This window comes from Erpetoichthys calabaricus, chromosome 11 (assembly GCF_900747795.2).
Source record: "Erpetoichthys calabaricus chromosome 11, fErpCal1.3, whole genome shotgun sequence".
NCBI classification, from domain to species: Eukaryota; Metazoa; Chordata; class Cladistia; order Polypteriformes; family Polypteridae; genus Erpetoichthys; species Erpetoichthys calabaricus.
Window position 1 is genome coordinate 78,912,384 of NC_041404.2, and position 17,010 is coordinate 78,929,393.

Sequence of the window (17,010 nt, forward strand, 5' to 3'; positions counted from 1 at the left end):
ACAGACATTTAGTCGACTGATGGATAATCAAGGTTTTACTTTATACACAGGATTAAACATTTTGTAACACTTTTGCGTTTTACTGTATGTTTTTTTTATTAGACAACTAGACATTAAGCCCGTTACAATAACAGGCGCTAGAACAGTAGTCCATAAACATTAGTGGGAACAGTCTATATTAAATGGCAAGGGACCTTTTACCTCATTAAATTTTTTCCGTAAAATGCCTGTAATTTTCTCTGACAGTAACACTGGCTTTGCTGTCCGTAATATGCGTTTAATTTTCTGTGACAACAGTGGGCAATCAGGAGATTCTCCCCAGCAACTGATATAATGTGCACGAAAATTAATCTACTTTTACTTTACACTTTACCGGGCCAAGCTTCTTAATCGCAAATCTGACATCCTCAGAGCGAACACTTGCACAACAATGGGGAAGCTGGTCTCCGTGTCTCAGTACCCGATTGAATTTTTTGCGTTTTCTGTTTTAGGTCTTACCTCATTTACCGAAATCCGATTGGATCTGCCACGCAATATTTTATAGGTCCCGCCCTCTCTGTCTTGTGTGACGTGTCAGGCGGCCTTTGAAGCATCTGCTTTGAAGCATCACTCCGTGCCCCGCGCATGCGCACTTCACCAGAAGACACGGACACATGGACGCACACAGGGATTTTATTAAAGAGAATGCAATATGTGTAAGTCTCTTAGCCTTTTTAGCGTTATGTTTACGCTTGGTGAAACAAGTCAAAAACATTGAATTCTAACAATGAAAAATATTATGTGTAATAGAAACCTGTAAATACCAAACCAAAACATAAATACAGAAGGAAAGGTCTGCCTAGCGTCCAGTGCTCTACTGATGTACGTAGAGTTAGTGCACGTCGTCCTGCATGTGAGATGTTTCGAAACAGTCAATGACGCACAGCCCAGTGTCACAATTGGGATAGTAGAAGTGTTTCTTTGTGCACTTTTCCTATAATAGTTTTTCTTTTGCTTGTGCATTAGAGGGTAGAATGGAATTGCGTGATCCGCATGATCGACGCACTTTTTTTGTTATTGTAGGCTACTACAACATAATTCTTAGTGACTTCCACATTTCTCCTGACATGCACATTGCCAGTTGCTGCACAGTGAACACTACTTAGGGACTTTCCTTGTCCTTCCACTTGATCACAATCATTTTGCCCTTTTACGATGAAGCTACTCGCACCACAATAAACCTTAGTAGGTCTAAGGTATGCCACCTGCCATATCAAGACCGTTAGGTTGTGCAGTGCTGTATGCATCACTTCCATTATCTGTATTAATGTTTGAGGACCAATTCCCATTGTCATCACTATTGCTTGATTCAACTAATGGTTTAGTTTCAGTTTGTCCTAAAACTTGCTTTACAGCTCTTTGTTTGTATGTCATTGTGTTGTTTTGTTGAGGGCTTTATCCCACTCAGGAATAAAAATGAGTTACCATAGAGTGGCAGAGCACATAGAAAAAATGAAAGATTTTTTGCAGTATGATGCCATTTCATTCACAAAATGGTGGCAGGATACTGTCCTGAGAGTTATTGGGGCTTTACACTCTATATCTCATCAAAACAGGTGTGGCCAGGTGCAGGAACCACAGACTACTGGATCAAAATTTGGGGTGCCAACCAGGCCATCCCATTTACTATAAAGGAAAAATAAACAAAAGAATCGTCCGTCTTGGCATTGTTGTCCTGAGTTTCAGGTCAAAACAAAAGCAATACTCGTCTTGAGAGGTCACTCTTATCGAGAGGTCCTTCTGGCAGTTTGCCCTAGTACAAATGATGTCTCCTTCCAGGATTCTGGGATTCTTATGGATGGGGATCCAGAGGGGGCGGAGTTAAGTACACTCGCTGGGCGAGAGAAGGTGAAGACATAGTTAGTGATAATGATGTTAGTGATAGCACTCCCTCTTGTTCCATCGACTTATTACATATCTCGACAGAGCCCATAAGGAGATCCTCTGATGCGCATGTATGACACAGGTTACCCCAAATAGTACTCGGGGTTATCCGTTTTATATACTGTACAAAAAATTTGGGGCTAACGCCGAGGAGGTTAAAGCTCATGTAAGAAGTTATGTATGTAACCAATTATGGCATCCTGTAAAGAAATTTAAGCACTAAAAATAATTTTTAATATGGTAGAATACTGGCATACTGTCTTTGTATTTTTTTCTAACGTACTCTCTCCTTCTCTGTTTCTTTGTGCCATATGTAGAAGTATGCAGAACTATGGACACTCCTGATCAAATTGCTTACTACATTCACTGATATATTCTTTTTTTAATCTAAGAAATATGAGGGTAAATCAAAAAGTAAGCACAGTCTGAAAATTACATGGTGATCCCAACAGATAAAAGCTGATGCAATACAACACATTTGTGATGGCTTATGGCTACCTTCAGCGCAGTGCTCTGCCGCTAGTCTAATTGAAGCCAAAAATCAAATGAACATGGATACTTGCTGCAGAATTGCACCATTGTTGATAACCACACTATAGTGAGATTGCTTTGGACAGAGGGAGTGAAATCTGCTGAAATTCACTGAAGGATTTTGGCTTGTGTAGATCAGTAAGTTATTTGGGTACCCCACATCATCATGCACTGTGTGGATCCATCGCTGATATCCAAATGTCTACTGTTGCTGTACAATGCAGTCCCTTGGCCTTTTGTGATGATGAAGGCAGTCGCCATGTTGATGATCGACCAAATCACACTTCTTAAGTTACACTTGTTCTACACAATTTAAACCTTTCTACCCGTTCCTTAACTTTTTGTTGAGTCATACCGTTGTCACTTCCATACTGAGCCAACATCCTTCGGTAAATTTCAACCGGTTTCAGTCCTTCTGCCCTAAGAAATCTCTGTATGGTGCTACAGGGGTTGAATTCTGAGGAAAGATTAAAGAGCTGAGCCTATACAGGTTAAGCAAAAGAAGATTAAGAGGTGACATGATTGAAGCACCCCTCCTTTAACCGTCACCTTATCGTGGTGGAGGGGTTTGCGTGTCCCAATGATCCTAGGAGCTCTGTTGTCCGGGGCTTTATGCCCCTGGTAGGGCCACCCAAGGCAAACTGGTCCTAGGTGAGGGATGAGACAAAGAGCGGTTAAACAAACCTCCTATGAAGAAAAACCATTTTGGACGGCGTTTTCCCTTGCCCGGACGCGGGTCACCGGGGCCCCACTCTGGAGCCAGGCCTGGAGGTGGGGCTCGATGGCGAGCGCCTGGTGGCCGGGCCTGCACCCATGGGGCTCGGCCGGGCACAGCCCGAAGAGGCAACGTGGGTCCCCCTTCCCATGGGCTCACCACCTATGGGAGGGGCCAAGGAGGTCGGGTGCAGTGTGAGTTAGGGTGGTGGCCGAAGGCGGGGACCTTGGCGGTCCGATCCTCGGCTACAGAAACTGGCTCTTGGGACGTGGAATGTCACCTCTCTGAAGGGGAAGGAGCCTGAGCTAGTGCGCGAAGTTGAGAGGTTCCGGCTAGATATAGTCGGGCTCACCTCGACGCACAGCTTGGACTCTGGAACCAATCTCCTTGAGAGGGGCTGGACTCTCTACCACTCTGGAGTTGCCCCCGGTGAGAGGCGCCGAGCAGGTGTGGGTATACTTATTGCCCCCCAACTTGGAGCCTGTACATTGGGGTTTACCCCGGTGGACGAGAGGGTAGCCTCCCTTCGCCTTCGGGTGGGGGGACGGGTCCTAACTGTTGTTTGTGCGTATGCACCGAACAGCAGTTCGGAGTACCCACCCTTTTTGGAGTCCCTGGAGGGGGTGCTAGAGGGCATACCTTCTGGGGACTCCCTCGTTCTGCTGGGAGACTTCAATGCTCACGTGGGCAATGACAGTGAGACCTGGAAGGGCGTGATTGGGAGGAATGGCCCCCCTGATCTGAACCCGAGCGGTGTTTTGTTATTGGACTTCTGTGCTCGTCACGGATTGTCCATAACGAACACCATGTTCAAGCATAGGGGTGTTCATATGTGCACTTGGCACCAGGACACCCTAGGCCTCAGTTCGATGATCGACTTTGTGGTCGTGTCGTCGGACTTGCGGCCACATGTCTTGGACACTCGGGTGAAGAGAGGGGCGGAGCTGTCAACTGATCACCACCTGGTGGTGAGTTGGCTTCGATGGTGGGGGAGGATGCCGGTCAGGCGTGGTAGGCCCAAACGTGTTGTGAGGGTCTGCTGGGAACGTCTGGCAGAGCCCCCTGTCAGAAGTAGCTTCAACTCCCACCTCCAGCAGAACTTCGACCACATCCCGAGGGAGGTGGGGGACATTGAGTCCGAATGGGCCATGTTCCGTGCCTCTATTGTTGAGGCAGCTGACCGGAGCTGTGGCCGTAAGGTGGTCGGTGCCTGTCGTGGCGGCAATCCCCGAACCCGCTGGTGGACACCGGCGGTGAAGGATGCCGTCAAGCTGAAGAAGGAGTCCTACAGGACCCTTTTGTCCTGTGGGACCCCGGAGGCAGCTGATAGGTACCGGCAGGCCAAGCGGAATGCGGCTTTGGTGGTTGCTGAGGCAAAAACTCGGGCGTGGGAGGAGTTTGGGGAGGCCATGGAGAATGACTTTCGGACGGCTTCGAGGAGATTCTGGTCCACCATCCGGCGTCTCAGGAAGGGGAAGCAGTGCAGTGTCAACACTGTATATGGTGGGGATGGTGCGCTGCTGACCTCGACTCGGGACGTTGTGGGTCGGTGGGGGGAATACTTCGAAGACCTCCTCAATCCCATTAACATGCCTTCCAATGAGGAAGCAGAGCCTGGGGACTCAGAGGTGGGCTCCCCCATCTCTGGGACTGAGGTCACCGAGGTGGTCAAAAAACTCCTTGGTGGCAGGGCCCCGGGGGTGGATGAGATACGCCCGGAGTTCCTCAAGGCTCTGGATGTTGTAGGACTGTCTTGGCTGACACGCCTCTGCAACATCGCATGGACATCAGGGACAGTGCCTCTGGATTGGCAGACCGGGGTGGTGGTCCCCCTCTTTAAGAAGGGGGATCGGAGGGTGTGTTCCAACTACAGAGGGATCACACTCCTCAGCCTCCCTGGAAAAGTCTATTCAGGGGTCCTGGAGAGGAGGGTCCGTCAGATAGTCGAGCCTCGGATTCAGGAGGAACAGTGTGGTTTTCGTCCTGGTCGCGGAACAGTGGACCAGCTCTATACCCTTAGCAGGGTCCTGGAGGGTGCATGGGAGTTTGCCCAACCAGTCTACATGTGTTTTGTGGACTTAGAAAAGGCATTCGACCGTGTCCCTCGGGGAATCCTGTGGGGGGTACTCCGAGAGTATGGGGTACCGGCCCCCCTGATAAGGGCTGTTCAGTCCCTGTACGATCAGTGCCAGAGCTTGGTCCGCATTGCCGGCAGTAAGTCGAACCCGTTTCCAGTGAGAGTTGGACTCCGCCAGGGCTGCCCTTTGTCACCGATTCTGTTCATAACTTTTATGGACAGAATTTCTAGGCGCAGCCAGGGTGTTGAGGGGGTCCGGTTTGGTGGGCTCAGGATTGGGTCACTGCTTTTTGCAGATGATGTTGTCCTGTTTGCTTCATCAGGCCGTGATCTTCAGCTCTCTCTCGATCGGTTCGCAGCCGAGTGTGAAGCGGCTGGGATGAGAATCAGCACCTCCAAATCCGAGACCATGGTCCTCAACCGGAAAAGGGTGGAGTGCCCTCTCAGGGTTGGTAGCGAGATCCTGCCCCAAGTGGAGGAGTTCAAGTATCTCGGGGTCTTGTTCACGAGTGAGGGAAGAATGGAGCGTGAGATCGACAGGCGGATCGGTGCGGCATCCGCAGTAATGCGGGCGTTGCATCGGTCTGTCGTGGTGAAAAAGGAGCTGAGCCGCAAGGCGAAGCTCTCAATTTACCAGTCGATCTATGTTCCTACCCTCACCTATGGTCATGAACTATGGGTAGTGACCGAAAGAACGAGATCGCGAATACAAGCGGCTGAAATGAGTTTCCTCCGCAGGGTGTCTGGGCTTTCCCTTAAAGATAGGGTGAGAAGCTCAGTCATCCGGGAGGGGCTCAGAGTAGAGCCGCTGCTCCTCCGCATCGAGAGGAGTCAGATGAGGTGGCTCGGGCATCTGATCAGGATGCCTCCTGGACGCCTCCCTGGTGAGGTGTTCCGGGCACGTCCAACCAGGAGGAGGCCCCGGGGAAGACCCAGGACACGCTGGAGGGACTATGTCTCTCGACTGGCCTGGGAACGCCTTGGGATTCTCCCGGGAAGAGCTAGAAGAAGTGGCCGGGGAGAGGGAAGTCTGGGCATCTCTGCTCAAGCTGCTGCCCCCGCGACCCGACCTCGGATAAGCGGGAGACAATGGATGGATGGATGGATGATTGAAGTGTTTAAAATTATGAAGGGAATTAGTCGAGTAGATCGAGACTGTTATTGTAAAATGAGTTTATCAAGAACACGGGGACACAGTTGGAAACTTGATAAGGGTAAATTTCACACAAACATTAGGAAGTTTTTCTTTACACAAAGAACGATAGACACTTGGAATATGCGACCAAGTAGAGTGGTAGACAGTAAGACGTTGGGGACTTTCAAAACTCGACTTGATGTTTTTTTGGAAGAAATCAGTGGATAGTACTGGCAAGCTTTGTTGGGCTGAATGGCCTGTTCTCGTCTAGAGTGTTCTAATGTTCAACAATGCGATTACTCAGCTAAGCGTCCGTGTTCATTTGACCTTGCCTTCAAATCGACTAATAGCAGAGTGCTGAACTGTGCGTGATCAAACTACCCATAAGCCATTGAAAAATGTGTTCTATTGTGCCAGCTTCTATCTGTTGTCTGTTTGATTTACTCTCATAGTTTATTAGGCATTAAAACATACAGAAATATGGCAAGTTAAGGTTTATACCCTGTGGATGGTGTGTTCACTGGCTTTCACGTATAAATGCAGTAAAACTAAACAATCTGACTCAGGGTGCCCAAACTTTAGTATACAGCTCTATACGCTGTTTATGTGCGGTAAATATAAAAAGGATGAGAAACATTTTAAAAAATGCATTTACATATAAACGATACAAAACTGGCATTCCATAAGAAACCTGTTTATTCAGTAATATTTTATGGAGTTATGTTATAACTTTGTGGGAATTGCTAGAACCTTTTAAATACTGATCTACATATTGTTATTTAAATCTCTGTATAGACAGAAGATGCAGTGTATTTGTTCAGACTCATTTGTACAATTTAGAATTTTCATGCCTGAACGCAAAGAGAACTAACTGAATATTTACTGTATCTGAGCAAATGCGTTTGTGTTCTCCAGAGTGCTGGTGCCCCACTGATCATTCTTCTGGATGTCTTTATCTTTGGCAGTTTTCTCAGCTGACCAGGCTATACAAGAAGCTGGGACCAGATGACTTCCCGCTGATTGAACAGACCTACTATCCCAACCACAAAGAGATGGTAAGTTTTCTGCTGTGACACCCAGCGGTGATCCTTGGGATTTCTGCAAATTATTCAGTTTATCTTCTGATTCTTCATTGTGAACAGGCAACGATTTAGCAATATAATTAAGTAACATACAAAATGGCATGCAATAACTACACATACTGTATACATGTGTACATACTGTACATATGTGCTAAAATATCTGTAGAAAACTTTTATTTTTTGACAAGTGTACAGTTTTTAGAGAGCTTACAGTACCTAATTATGGTAAATGTTTGGTAAGGTAGAGTGACCTGTAATGATGAAGTATGTGACTGCTTCATTAAAACTGTTATTTGCAGATTATAAATAGATTTTTATTGAAAGGCTGTGCTTTATTCACTTGCTGAACTAGATTTTTCTTCTAGTATGGGTGTGCATTTTATTCTCTGTCATTTAGCATACAGCTGCATAAGTAGATATGCTTGCTGTTTTCCTGGAGTCTTCTTATTGTAATAAAATCACAGATCATTTTTGAATGTGACTGAGAATAATAAGTCTGCTGTAGCTCCCTAGTGTGAATATGTTATTCATTAATATATTTCGTAATATAGAATCATTCTGCAATATCAATTTCAAAATACTTCAGGACAATTAAGAACTAAAACATCATATAGTTGTTCGCTTAACCAATCTTAGGTTCAGTTTTCACTTCTTCCTTAGGACTCACAGCTAACCAACAGAAGTGCAGCTTTTCGAGTATGGGGTTGTTTTGCTTTTTTTTTTGTTACAAGAGGAAGACTACAGAGGGCAACAAGGCCCTCGTTCTTGGACTTCTATGAAATCAAAAGGCAAAACAGTATTTTCTGAACAGGGTACCTTTAACAGGCTTCTTTTCACACAACACAATCCTTTTTTCCCTCCTTCTTTTCCACCCTGATTTCCCAGGTGGAGTGGAGGGCTTCCTTCTAAGCCCCAACACAGAAGTACTTCCTCCAACAACCAACTGCCTGTCTCCAGAAATCATTTCCGGGTCAGGTGGAACCCAGCTTCCATTTCCCCACGGCTCACCCTGGCAGCCTCCATGGAACCCAGCAGGGCAGTCTTATGGAACTACAACTCCCATGCTGCCCTGTAAGCATCCATACCAGGGTTTGCCATATGGGATGCTGCCACTTAGTGTATGGAGGAATGACCTGCGTGTGAGAGAGGCGGTCTCCCATTGTCCCATATATCTGGTCTCATGACCAGGAAAGAGTCCATTCTGCATCCTGGTTGGGATGCTCCATCAGTTTTGTCTTTTGGCATCCCAGCTGGCCATGTGATTTCCATCCATGGCTGCTGGGATACCAATGCTGTTGCACTTCCCTTCTGTACAAGAGGTATGTGTATGTGTATGTACAACATTATGTTGGCCACCCAGCTAGGTAAGGAAAGGCAGGTCATAACGGCTAAGATGTTGGTTCATCTGATACAGTATACTATATATAATATAGTGTGTGTGTGTGTGTGTGTGTGTGTATGTATGTATACTGTATGTGTATATATATATATATATATATATATATATATATATATATATATATATATATAATATGTATGTGTGTGAGAGAGAGAGAACTTGCAGCATGCATCTGAAGGAATAAAGAAGAGATTTCCCAAGTTTACCATCAAAATGACTGTTTTAACAGGTCACAAGTGTAAATGTGCCACTTGTAACCATCTTCTTTTTCACAGCCTCATTTTCCTTGGCTTTTGCTGGCTTTCACGAATATCTCTCACATCTGTGCCATTGGGTAAGAGTTCTCTGTGTATGAAATGAAAAGAAAAGAAACAGTGCTGTGGAGACCCCTGAACATATGCACAGTAAAAACCGGCTTTTGCTGACCTGCAGGAAGTTGAAATAAAGGAAACACAAAGCCAAAGCACAACATGCAGACTGTCATCCTTAGTCAGCATATTCATATTTCTATATACTGTATATTTTATACCCAGTGTTTGATTGTAGCATTTAAACTTTATAGTTAATTACAGACTAAAATGCTTCGAAAAATCATCATAAATTGGATATAGAAGAAAACGGAAAATGCTCACAATAATCCATCCATCCATTTCCTAACCCGCTGAATCCAAACACAGGGTCACGGGGGTCTGCTGGAGCCAATCCCAGCCAACACAGGGCACAAGGCAGGAACCAATCCTGGGCAGGGTGCCAACCCACCGCAGGACACACACAAACACACCCACACACCAAGCACACACTAGGGCCAATTTAGAATCGCCAATCCACTTAACCTGCATGTCTTTGGACTGTGGGAGGAAACCCACGCAGACACGGGGAGAACATGCAAACTCCACGCAGGGAGGACTCTGGAAGCGAACCCGGGTCTCCTAACTGCGAGGCAGCAGTGCTACCACTGCGCCACCATGCCGCCCGATCACAATAATAGATTTATCTAAAACATTTCATTACAGAGGGCTTTTATTATAACATTTAGTGTATGCTGATCACTGCATGTGACTTTGGCGTGTGCCTCCATGGTGGAGAGGAATAAAAAAAAAAAGCCCCTTTGTTCGACTTTCCAGGGCAGACGCCATCACTGTTGAAACAAAATGGCGGGCAACCCGAGAGCAAAACTTTAACAATAAATACCTGATCTCCTTGTTGGCCTGGACACACCTGAGCAGTGATCTAGGCCTGCAATGAGGATTATTAAGTCATTATTTTTATTTTATAAACTGTTTAAATAGTGTAATTTTAAAGACCAATATAGAGGACCGTATATTAAGGAGCTGGGACTGCTTCTGCAAGTACATTTGAAATTCAAAGTGAGTGTTTGTGGTGTTGCTTGTGTGATGTATTGTTCTGTGTATGTTACACGTGTGCCATTGTGATCTGTACAGTATGAAGAGTAGGATCCCTAGGACCCAGAGTCTTTTTTTCATTTTCCATCTTAATCCACAAGGAGAGGGATGCTGTATTTTCATCTCACTAAACCAATTCCACAAATATGGATTTTAAATCATGGCTAGATGTGCACCGCCTGACATCTTCCCCCATTTAAATCTGTTGGTTTTTAAACATTCTTGACCGAAGTACACGTTTGCCAGTTTCTATTTTGATTCTTGGTGCCTTCGATGTGTTTTTGTTAATAAACGCACTGTCATACAAATGAGCCAGAGACGTCAAAAAAAAGTTTGGGGCAGCCACCCGTATATTATGGCAAAATGGCAAAAATGGCTGAGGTGTTCACCGAACAAAGTACAAAACAGAACTGATGGTAGGATGCAAACATGGTGGCTTTAAAGGCTGAGACACAAAGTGACGTCATCGGGGACCAGCAACAGAAGTGATGTCCGGGGTTTTTGGGGGTAAGTGACATCATCAATATCGCCAGCACCGGAAGTAACATCATCACTTTGTGATGATGTGGGTCCGCTCCATGCTTCCAATGCCTTCTGGGAGCTCTGAACCTGACACCATCGGTAATGTCACCGAGATGAGCTGACATATGAGGACAATTCTCAAATGAAGCTAGGGGATATTTCCAAAAAGTGCATAAGTGCTTTTATTAAAACCAACAAAACAGTGTCCAAACAAGAAGTGCAGTGCATCAGTTTCAATAAATAAATCCATAAAAACAAGTCTCCAGTGGGGATAAAAACCATCAATAAATAAATCCATTAAAATCCGAGGTTAAAATGCAGTCTCTCTCATCCCGATCTTGATCTCTCACCCATAACTCACGTAGCCGGCGGAGACCCAACAGCCACAAGCTCCTTCAGCCAACCTCCATCTTGGCCTCCTTACAGACGTCACTGCCAGACCATCCGAGGTCGGCTCTCCTCCCTTCATCCTTCACGCTCCTGCAGTACTCCTCAGATCCCTCGTGAGGACACCTGCCTTGCTCACCTCACTCACTCGAACATTCAGTGGGGCGAACTAGCCCCTAGAGCGCCACAACCAAACCAAAACTCCTTCGCTGGGCCCCAGCTCGTTCTGTCTCCTCTTTCTTGGTGGCCAGATCCTCCTGCTTAGATTGCCTTTCCCATCCTTTAACCTCCATTATCTTCTACTTTTCCTTGATCGATCTATCCATTTATCCCTCTATCCTTCCAGTTTTCCTGGTGTCGACCCATATATATAATCACACGCCGCAGGAAGCCAAAGAAGCAATTGAAAACAAACGCACCCACACGTGCAGGTGCGACTCGCTCCAACTACCCCATTAACTCCCTGCAGTCGTGCAATCACGCCCACGGAGAACGACACGGCTATACAGATTTAAAACCCAGCCCTTTTTTTTTTTAAAAAGCCGCGGACCCGCTATACCACACGCTTGCGCTGGTAGTGGAAGTGACACCATCAATGGCACCAGTACCGGAAGTGATGTCATCATAACGAGTGGTATTTCCTGTGGATGGTCTGCAGAGGATTGAGAGAGAAAGTCAGTGCAGCTCGCCACCCCCAGTCTGGCGTGGTACTACTATTATTGAGGCCCTTCAGCTGCCTCCTAATCGCACGCATCAAGTCCTGAAGTCTACAGATCACTTTGGGCTGCCAGATTAACTGACGACTGCTGTTCATGTCGCAAGTGAGGGCTTCGGACTTGGACTGTGGTCGCCCTGTCATGATGTGTTTGCTTTCTTTTATTATCATTTGGAATCAGGAAGCTCAGAAGGAAGGCTAGCTCAGTTTTGGAAGAGATTTAATATTCTTGTGTGTGTTTTCTAACAAAATCCTGAGCAGTAGTGGTTAAAGAAGTACAACGTATCTGAAAATTAATATTGTAATATTGTTATCCAGTTTTGGCCTTTAACGATTACAGTGTATTGGCACAGAACCTTATTAGAAGCAGAAAAAAATGTCCCTATAATTTATTCCTAGATTATTTTATTGTTTTTTTGCCAGGAGGGCACCTTTTAATATTATGATTTTTTTTTTTTTATGTTATTGCTCATTTACTGTGTAACACAGAGCCGTTTTGCAATAATGTTGTAATTAGTATAATGTAATAAACAGGAAACGTTTGCCTTCAGCAGCGCTTTGCTTGCTGAATGATCATCAATTAAAAAGCCTCCGGGTTTGGCTGAAAATCTTTTGGTGTCTAGCATACGCATTTAGTGTGCCAAACCAAAGAATTAGGGATAAGCAGAGGTTAAAATCAAAGCTTCATTAACAGCTTATTAACCAATCTGTTCTGCTCCAAGTGCTTCTTATTGTTTGGGTTATATGAAAATCACGTTTTTGCCCGCTTGTAAATTATGCTTCATCGTTCTTTTTTTTTTTATTATGCAACTGTACTTATAAAAGAAGTCCAGGGGTGTTTCTCAGGCAAACAGGTCACAGCGCAGTGTTCCCCATGTCGCCCCATGTGTGTTTCTGGTCAGAATGCCAAGCTGATTCACTCAAGTGACGGACGGCCCTCCCGCGGTTTGTTTTTAATGGGCACACCATTTCACAATCTTGCAAAAGAAAAAATAACAGATTGACTGTGAACAAAACTATAACACCAATGAGTACTAATAGGGCAAAAATGGCAGGGCTATAAGAGAGCAGGGGAAAAGAAACATTTGTAGTTTAAATGTAATAATGTATTTGAGAGCTCCGCTAGTCTGAACAAGACAACTCAAGGTGCTTTACAGACATGACGACAAGGAAGCTGTGTGACGTAAGGCCGTGATGAGGATGATGGGTAATCTGAGTGCCGCTGCCTATTCATGGGTGCTTAGTTTCTACTTGAAGAATGCCAGCTCTGTTTTGATTGGTTGCCTGATGACGTTTTCGTAGCTCGAGTTCGTGCCGCTCGGGCTGGTGCTTCAATTTGCCGCCCTCCAACATATCCGAATATGTTAACCTATTTAAATAGAAAATTAAAATGACGTATAGAGAAAAATTAAGATAAATTTTGCATAGATTTATTAATGTGTAGAGAAACAGCAATAATTTTTCACATATAAGCATCAACTAGACGAGTATAGTACAGACGCACTGATAAGCCATGTTCTAATTACTAGTTCAATATAATTACTCTGCAAAAATATTATAAATGGTAAATTAGCTGTTTATCTTTCTAGAAATTATCATCGGTGTTATGTTTATTTTTGTTGTTGCCTCATAAATTTCAACTGCTGTGTCTGATGCCATCACAGAAGGACAGTCTGAAAATTATTTTTGAAGCATTTGTGGATAAAAATCAGAGAATTATACTTTTTTCATTCATGAGTGATATCTTTTCTGAACCCTGCTGCTTACACACGAATTGTACTGAGCCTTTTGGCCAATGCCGCCCACTCCGCCCGCCGCTAGCTACGCCACTGGCCTGATGCAAACCAGTGATGTAACCAAGAGCATTGGACTAACATAAAAGCTGTTTGTACGCGAGTGGGGCTCACAGAAAGCTTTCATGTTCTTTATGACTTATATAAGACTCAAACTGGAGTTTTGCTTTAGTGGCAGATGAAAATAGACTGCTGGTGTCCATGCTTTTTGGGGTGAGACACTTTATCTGTGTGTTGAAGAGAGCATGTGTATCTCTAATGCCAAGGATATGGTTGTACATTTTAGTTGTTTGAAAATTATAATGCAGGTTTTTTAGGTCTTTTTTTGAGTCTGCTCTCACATTTGTTTTGTATATGTTGGTCTGAGAGGCTTAGGCCCCATCCACACTAATTTGTTTTTATATAAACTTTTGTCCATGCTAGGGTTTTCAACCCACAAAAACCAAACACTTCTGGAAACGCTCTCCAGAGCCATGTTAGTATGGTGTTCCATTGTGGAGAGGCAAAAATGAAGATTCCTGAAAACACTTGACTCCGTGGCGTTGTGGTTGGCTTGTGCCCGTTATGTGGCTCTTCCCTGATTGGATCCTACTCATTACAATGTCTTATTCCCTGATTGGTCACCCTTCACCGAAGAAAAATGTACAGTACTCCAACACAGTGGGCATAGAAGAATTGCTTTCCATGGCTCTTGCTATGTTGTTTGCCTGTATCCATTAAAATTGTGCTTTGTACAGTTTGAATGCTCCGTGCTGCACAAAAGGCAAATTATTTACCAATCGCCACAGTTCTGCTTTACAGTGCCACATATCCGGCATCATACCATTGCGCTTTGAGTAGTGAGAAAAGCGATTATATAAATGCAAAGAATTATTAATTATTATTATTATTGTAGTGAAGAATTCAGAGCCACTTGAAATTCAGATTCTAAATAATTTGGTTGAAAGCCTCTTCTCAATGTTTATTACTTAAACCTGATCTGTTCAGTAAGGAGGATTGCATTCTGTAGCAAAATTAATAACAAGAAGCTTAACAAAGTGGACGGGTGTAGAATGCAGTCAAGCTCACAAGAATACAGGACACGGATATGAAAGCTCCATGCAGTAAAGTAGAGATCTAGACACGTGCATTTATTTATTTATTTTCTCAATTGATTTAGTTTTACAAATGTTGTTTGGTATAAGATGCACCCCGATTTGCTGTGGACTGTTTAAAATCAATCCTCTCGTGAATGAACATAGAGTTGTCAATTAATCACAAGACTACCAGTGGCAGTGCTATAGACTGTTACTTTCAACTGTGATCCATGCATTAAGTGATGCAGGGGCAATTTGCTGCAGCGTCTTTATTAATTTCTCTTTTTCTATGCTGTGAACCCATTGGTAGCTTTGAACGCACATAAATCACAAGAAAATCAGATTTTCACTGGTCAGGTCAGGTCTGGTTGGGTAGCGTGCACTGGTAGAGCGCATTGCCGCATCCACCACTCGACTAAACAGCTTGGGATCCTGGTTGGCAACCCCCCCGGGCAGACACTTATCCAGTCCCAACCCCCGGAAATGACCATCTATCTGCCACAGCCAGGGGTTACCAGTCGCTCGTGTCCTCATCAGTGAGGATCCTGCAAGCTGGTTCACCCTCGGGGAATCGCACCACATTGCCGTAATGCCGTAACTGACGCTCCTTCACAATGCAGGTAATGTGCCTCATTCGGGACTCCATGAGCAACTGCACATTCGACACAAAGTCAAACCAACGGTACCCAAGGATTTTCCGTAGAGACACAGTACCAAAGAAGTCCAGTCTTCGTCTCCGGTCACTGGATAGCATCCATGTCTCGCAACCATATAGCAAGACAGAAAGCACCAGGACTCTAAAGACTTGGACCTTCGTCCTTTTGCATAGATATCGGGAGCGCCACACACCCCTTTCCAGTGACCTCATGACCCCCTCCCCATGCTCTCCCAATCCATCTACTGACTTGATAAGAAGAGTCACCAGAGACATGAATGTCACTGCTGAGGTAAGTAAACCTCTCAACAAGGTCGACACTCTCTCCGCAAAGACACACTGCTAATGGCTGTGCCCAAGTAGTCATTAAAGGCTTGGATCTCGGTTTTTTATCCAGGACACTCGCAAGCCCAGACACTCAGACTCCTTTTCACTGGGCTCTGAATTTTTCACTGCACCGTCCCTTTAAGGAGTTTTCTGCCAACGCACCTGCCCAGAGTAGACGAAAGTCTACGTCAAATGTGTTTTTGGGCGTTTTACTGTGAACAAAGATACTTTTGTAAATGTCATGAAAACTCTAATGTAGATGTTGATTTGTTTTTGTTTAAAAATGCAGTTTGCAAATTAAAACATAGCATAGTATAAAAGACAAAAACTGTCAAAGCAACAATGTCACAAATAGCAGTAAAAGAATTGGTTTGCCGTATTGCAAAGTTTGCTGCTAACAAATTTCTCCCTGGGATAAGAAAACTCCATGTTACCACCTACCTATATTATAACAGATGTTACCATGAGATGGGAGGCTTCAGAGTGGCATTGTGGTACATCGGTTATTGCTGTCTGAAGAGTCCTGGGTTCAAATCCCAGTGCTGTCTTTTTGGAGTTTGCATTTTCTTCCCATGTTGCATTGGTTTTCACCATAAAGATGCATGTAGTAGGTCATTTTCTGACTCTGCATTGGCCTGATGAGTGTCCCCTGCAATGGACACGATGCTCCACCTGAGGTTGGTTTGTGCTTTGCATGTTGTGCTGCCGAAGTCAGAGTTGAGAAAATCGATTGGATGGGGTAGATGTTAGGCCTGAAAGGATTTGATTTGGGGGGAAAAAAGAGACACAATGTTAAATTGAGTGCATCGGATTCATTACTTGAGAAGCAGATTGCTATCCTAAGCCTGTTGCAGGCACATCATCCCCACTCTCTCCCTCACCCCTTCATGATGATGAATCTACCTGGACTGGCAAATCTTCATTTGTTTACAGTTAATGGAAACCATCAATCCATTTTCCTTCACCCATTAGAGGAGGATTGCAATTCTGTTACATGGCACATTGCCTCATACCAAACTCAAGCTAGCCTAATGTGTTTGTCTGTAAGATGTAAGAGCGCCCTAAGAAAACTCCCATGAGAACAGAGTAAAAGTCCACATCACGGCTGAGAAATAAACCCAATGTAGTCCGTGGGGCAGCAGGGTCAAGCCCAGTGCAACCATGCTGCTAAATGGAAATCATTACTGACTAAATAACAGCACTAACACTAAGGTCTCCAGAGCTGATGTTGGCTTTTTTAATGCCTTTAAGCTCTATAAATTGCGGAAGC

The 17,010-nt window shown here is 44.7% G+C and overlaps 1 protein-coding gene across 4 annotated transcripts in view; it reads left to right on the top strand.

Annotated features, from left to right (window-relative positions):
• The window catches only part of syn1 (synapsin I), a 326,193-nt gene that overhangs the window by 130,118 nt on the left and 179,065 nt on the right, over positions 1-17,010 (top strand). For all 4 annotated transcript variants that reach the window (XM_051933641.1, XM_051933643.1, XM_051933642.1 and 1 more), the window contains exon 5: positions 7,347-7,436. In XM_051933641.1, coding sequence (XP_051789601.1) covers positions 7,347-7,436 — 90 coding nt within the window. The remainder of the gene's footprint in view (positions 1-7,346; positions 7,437-17,010) is intronic.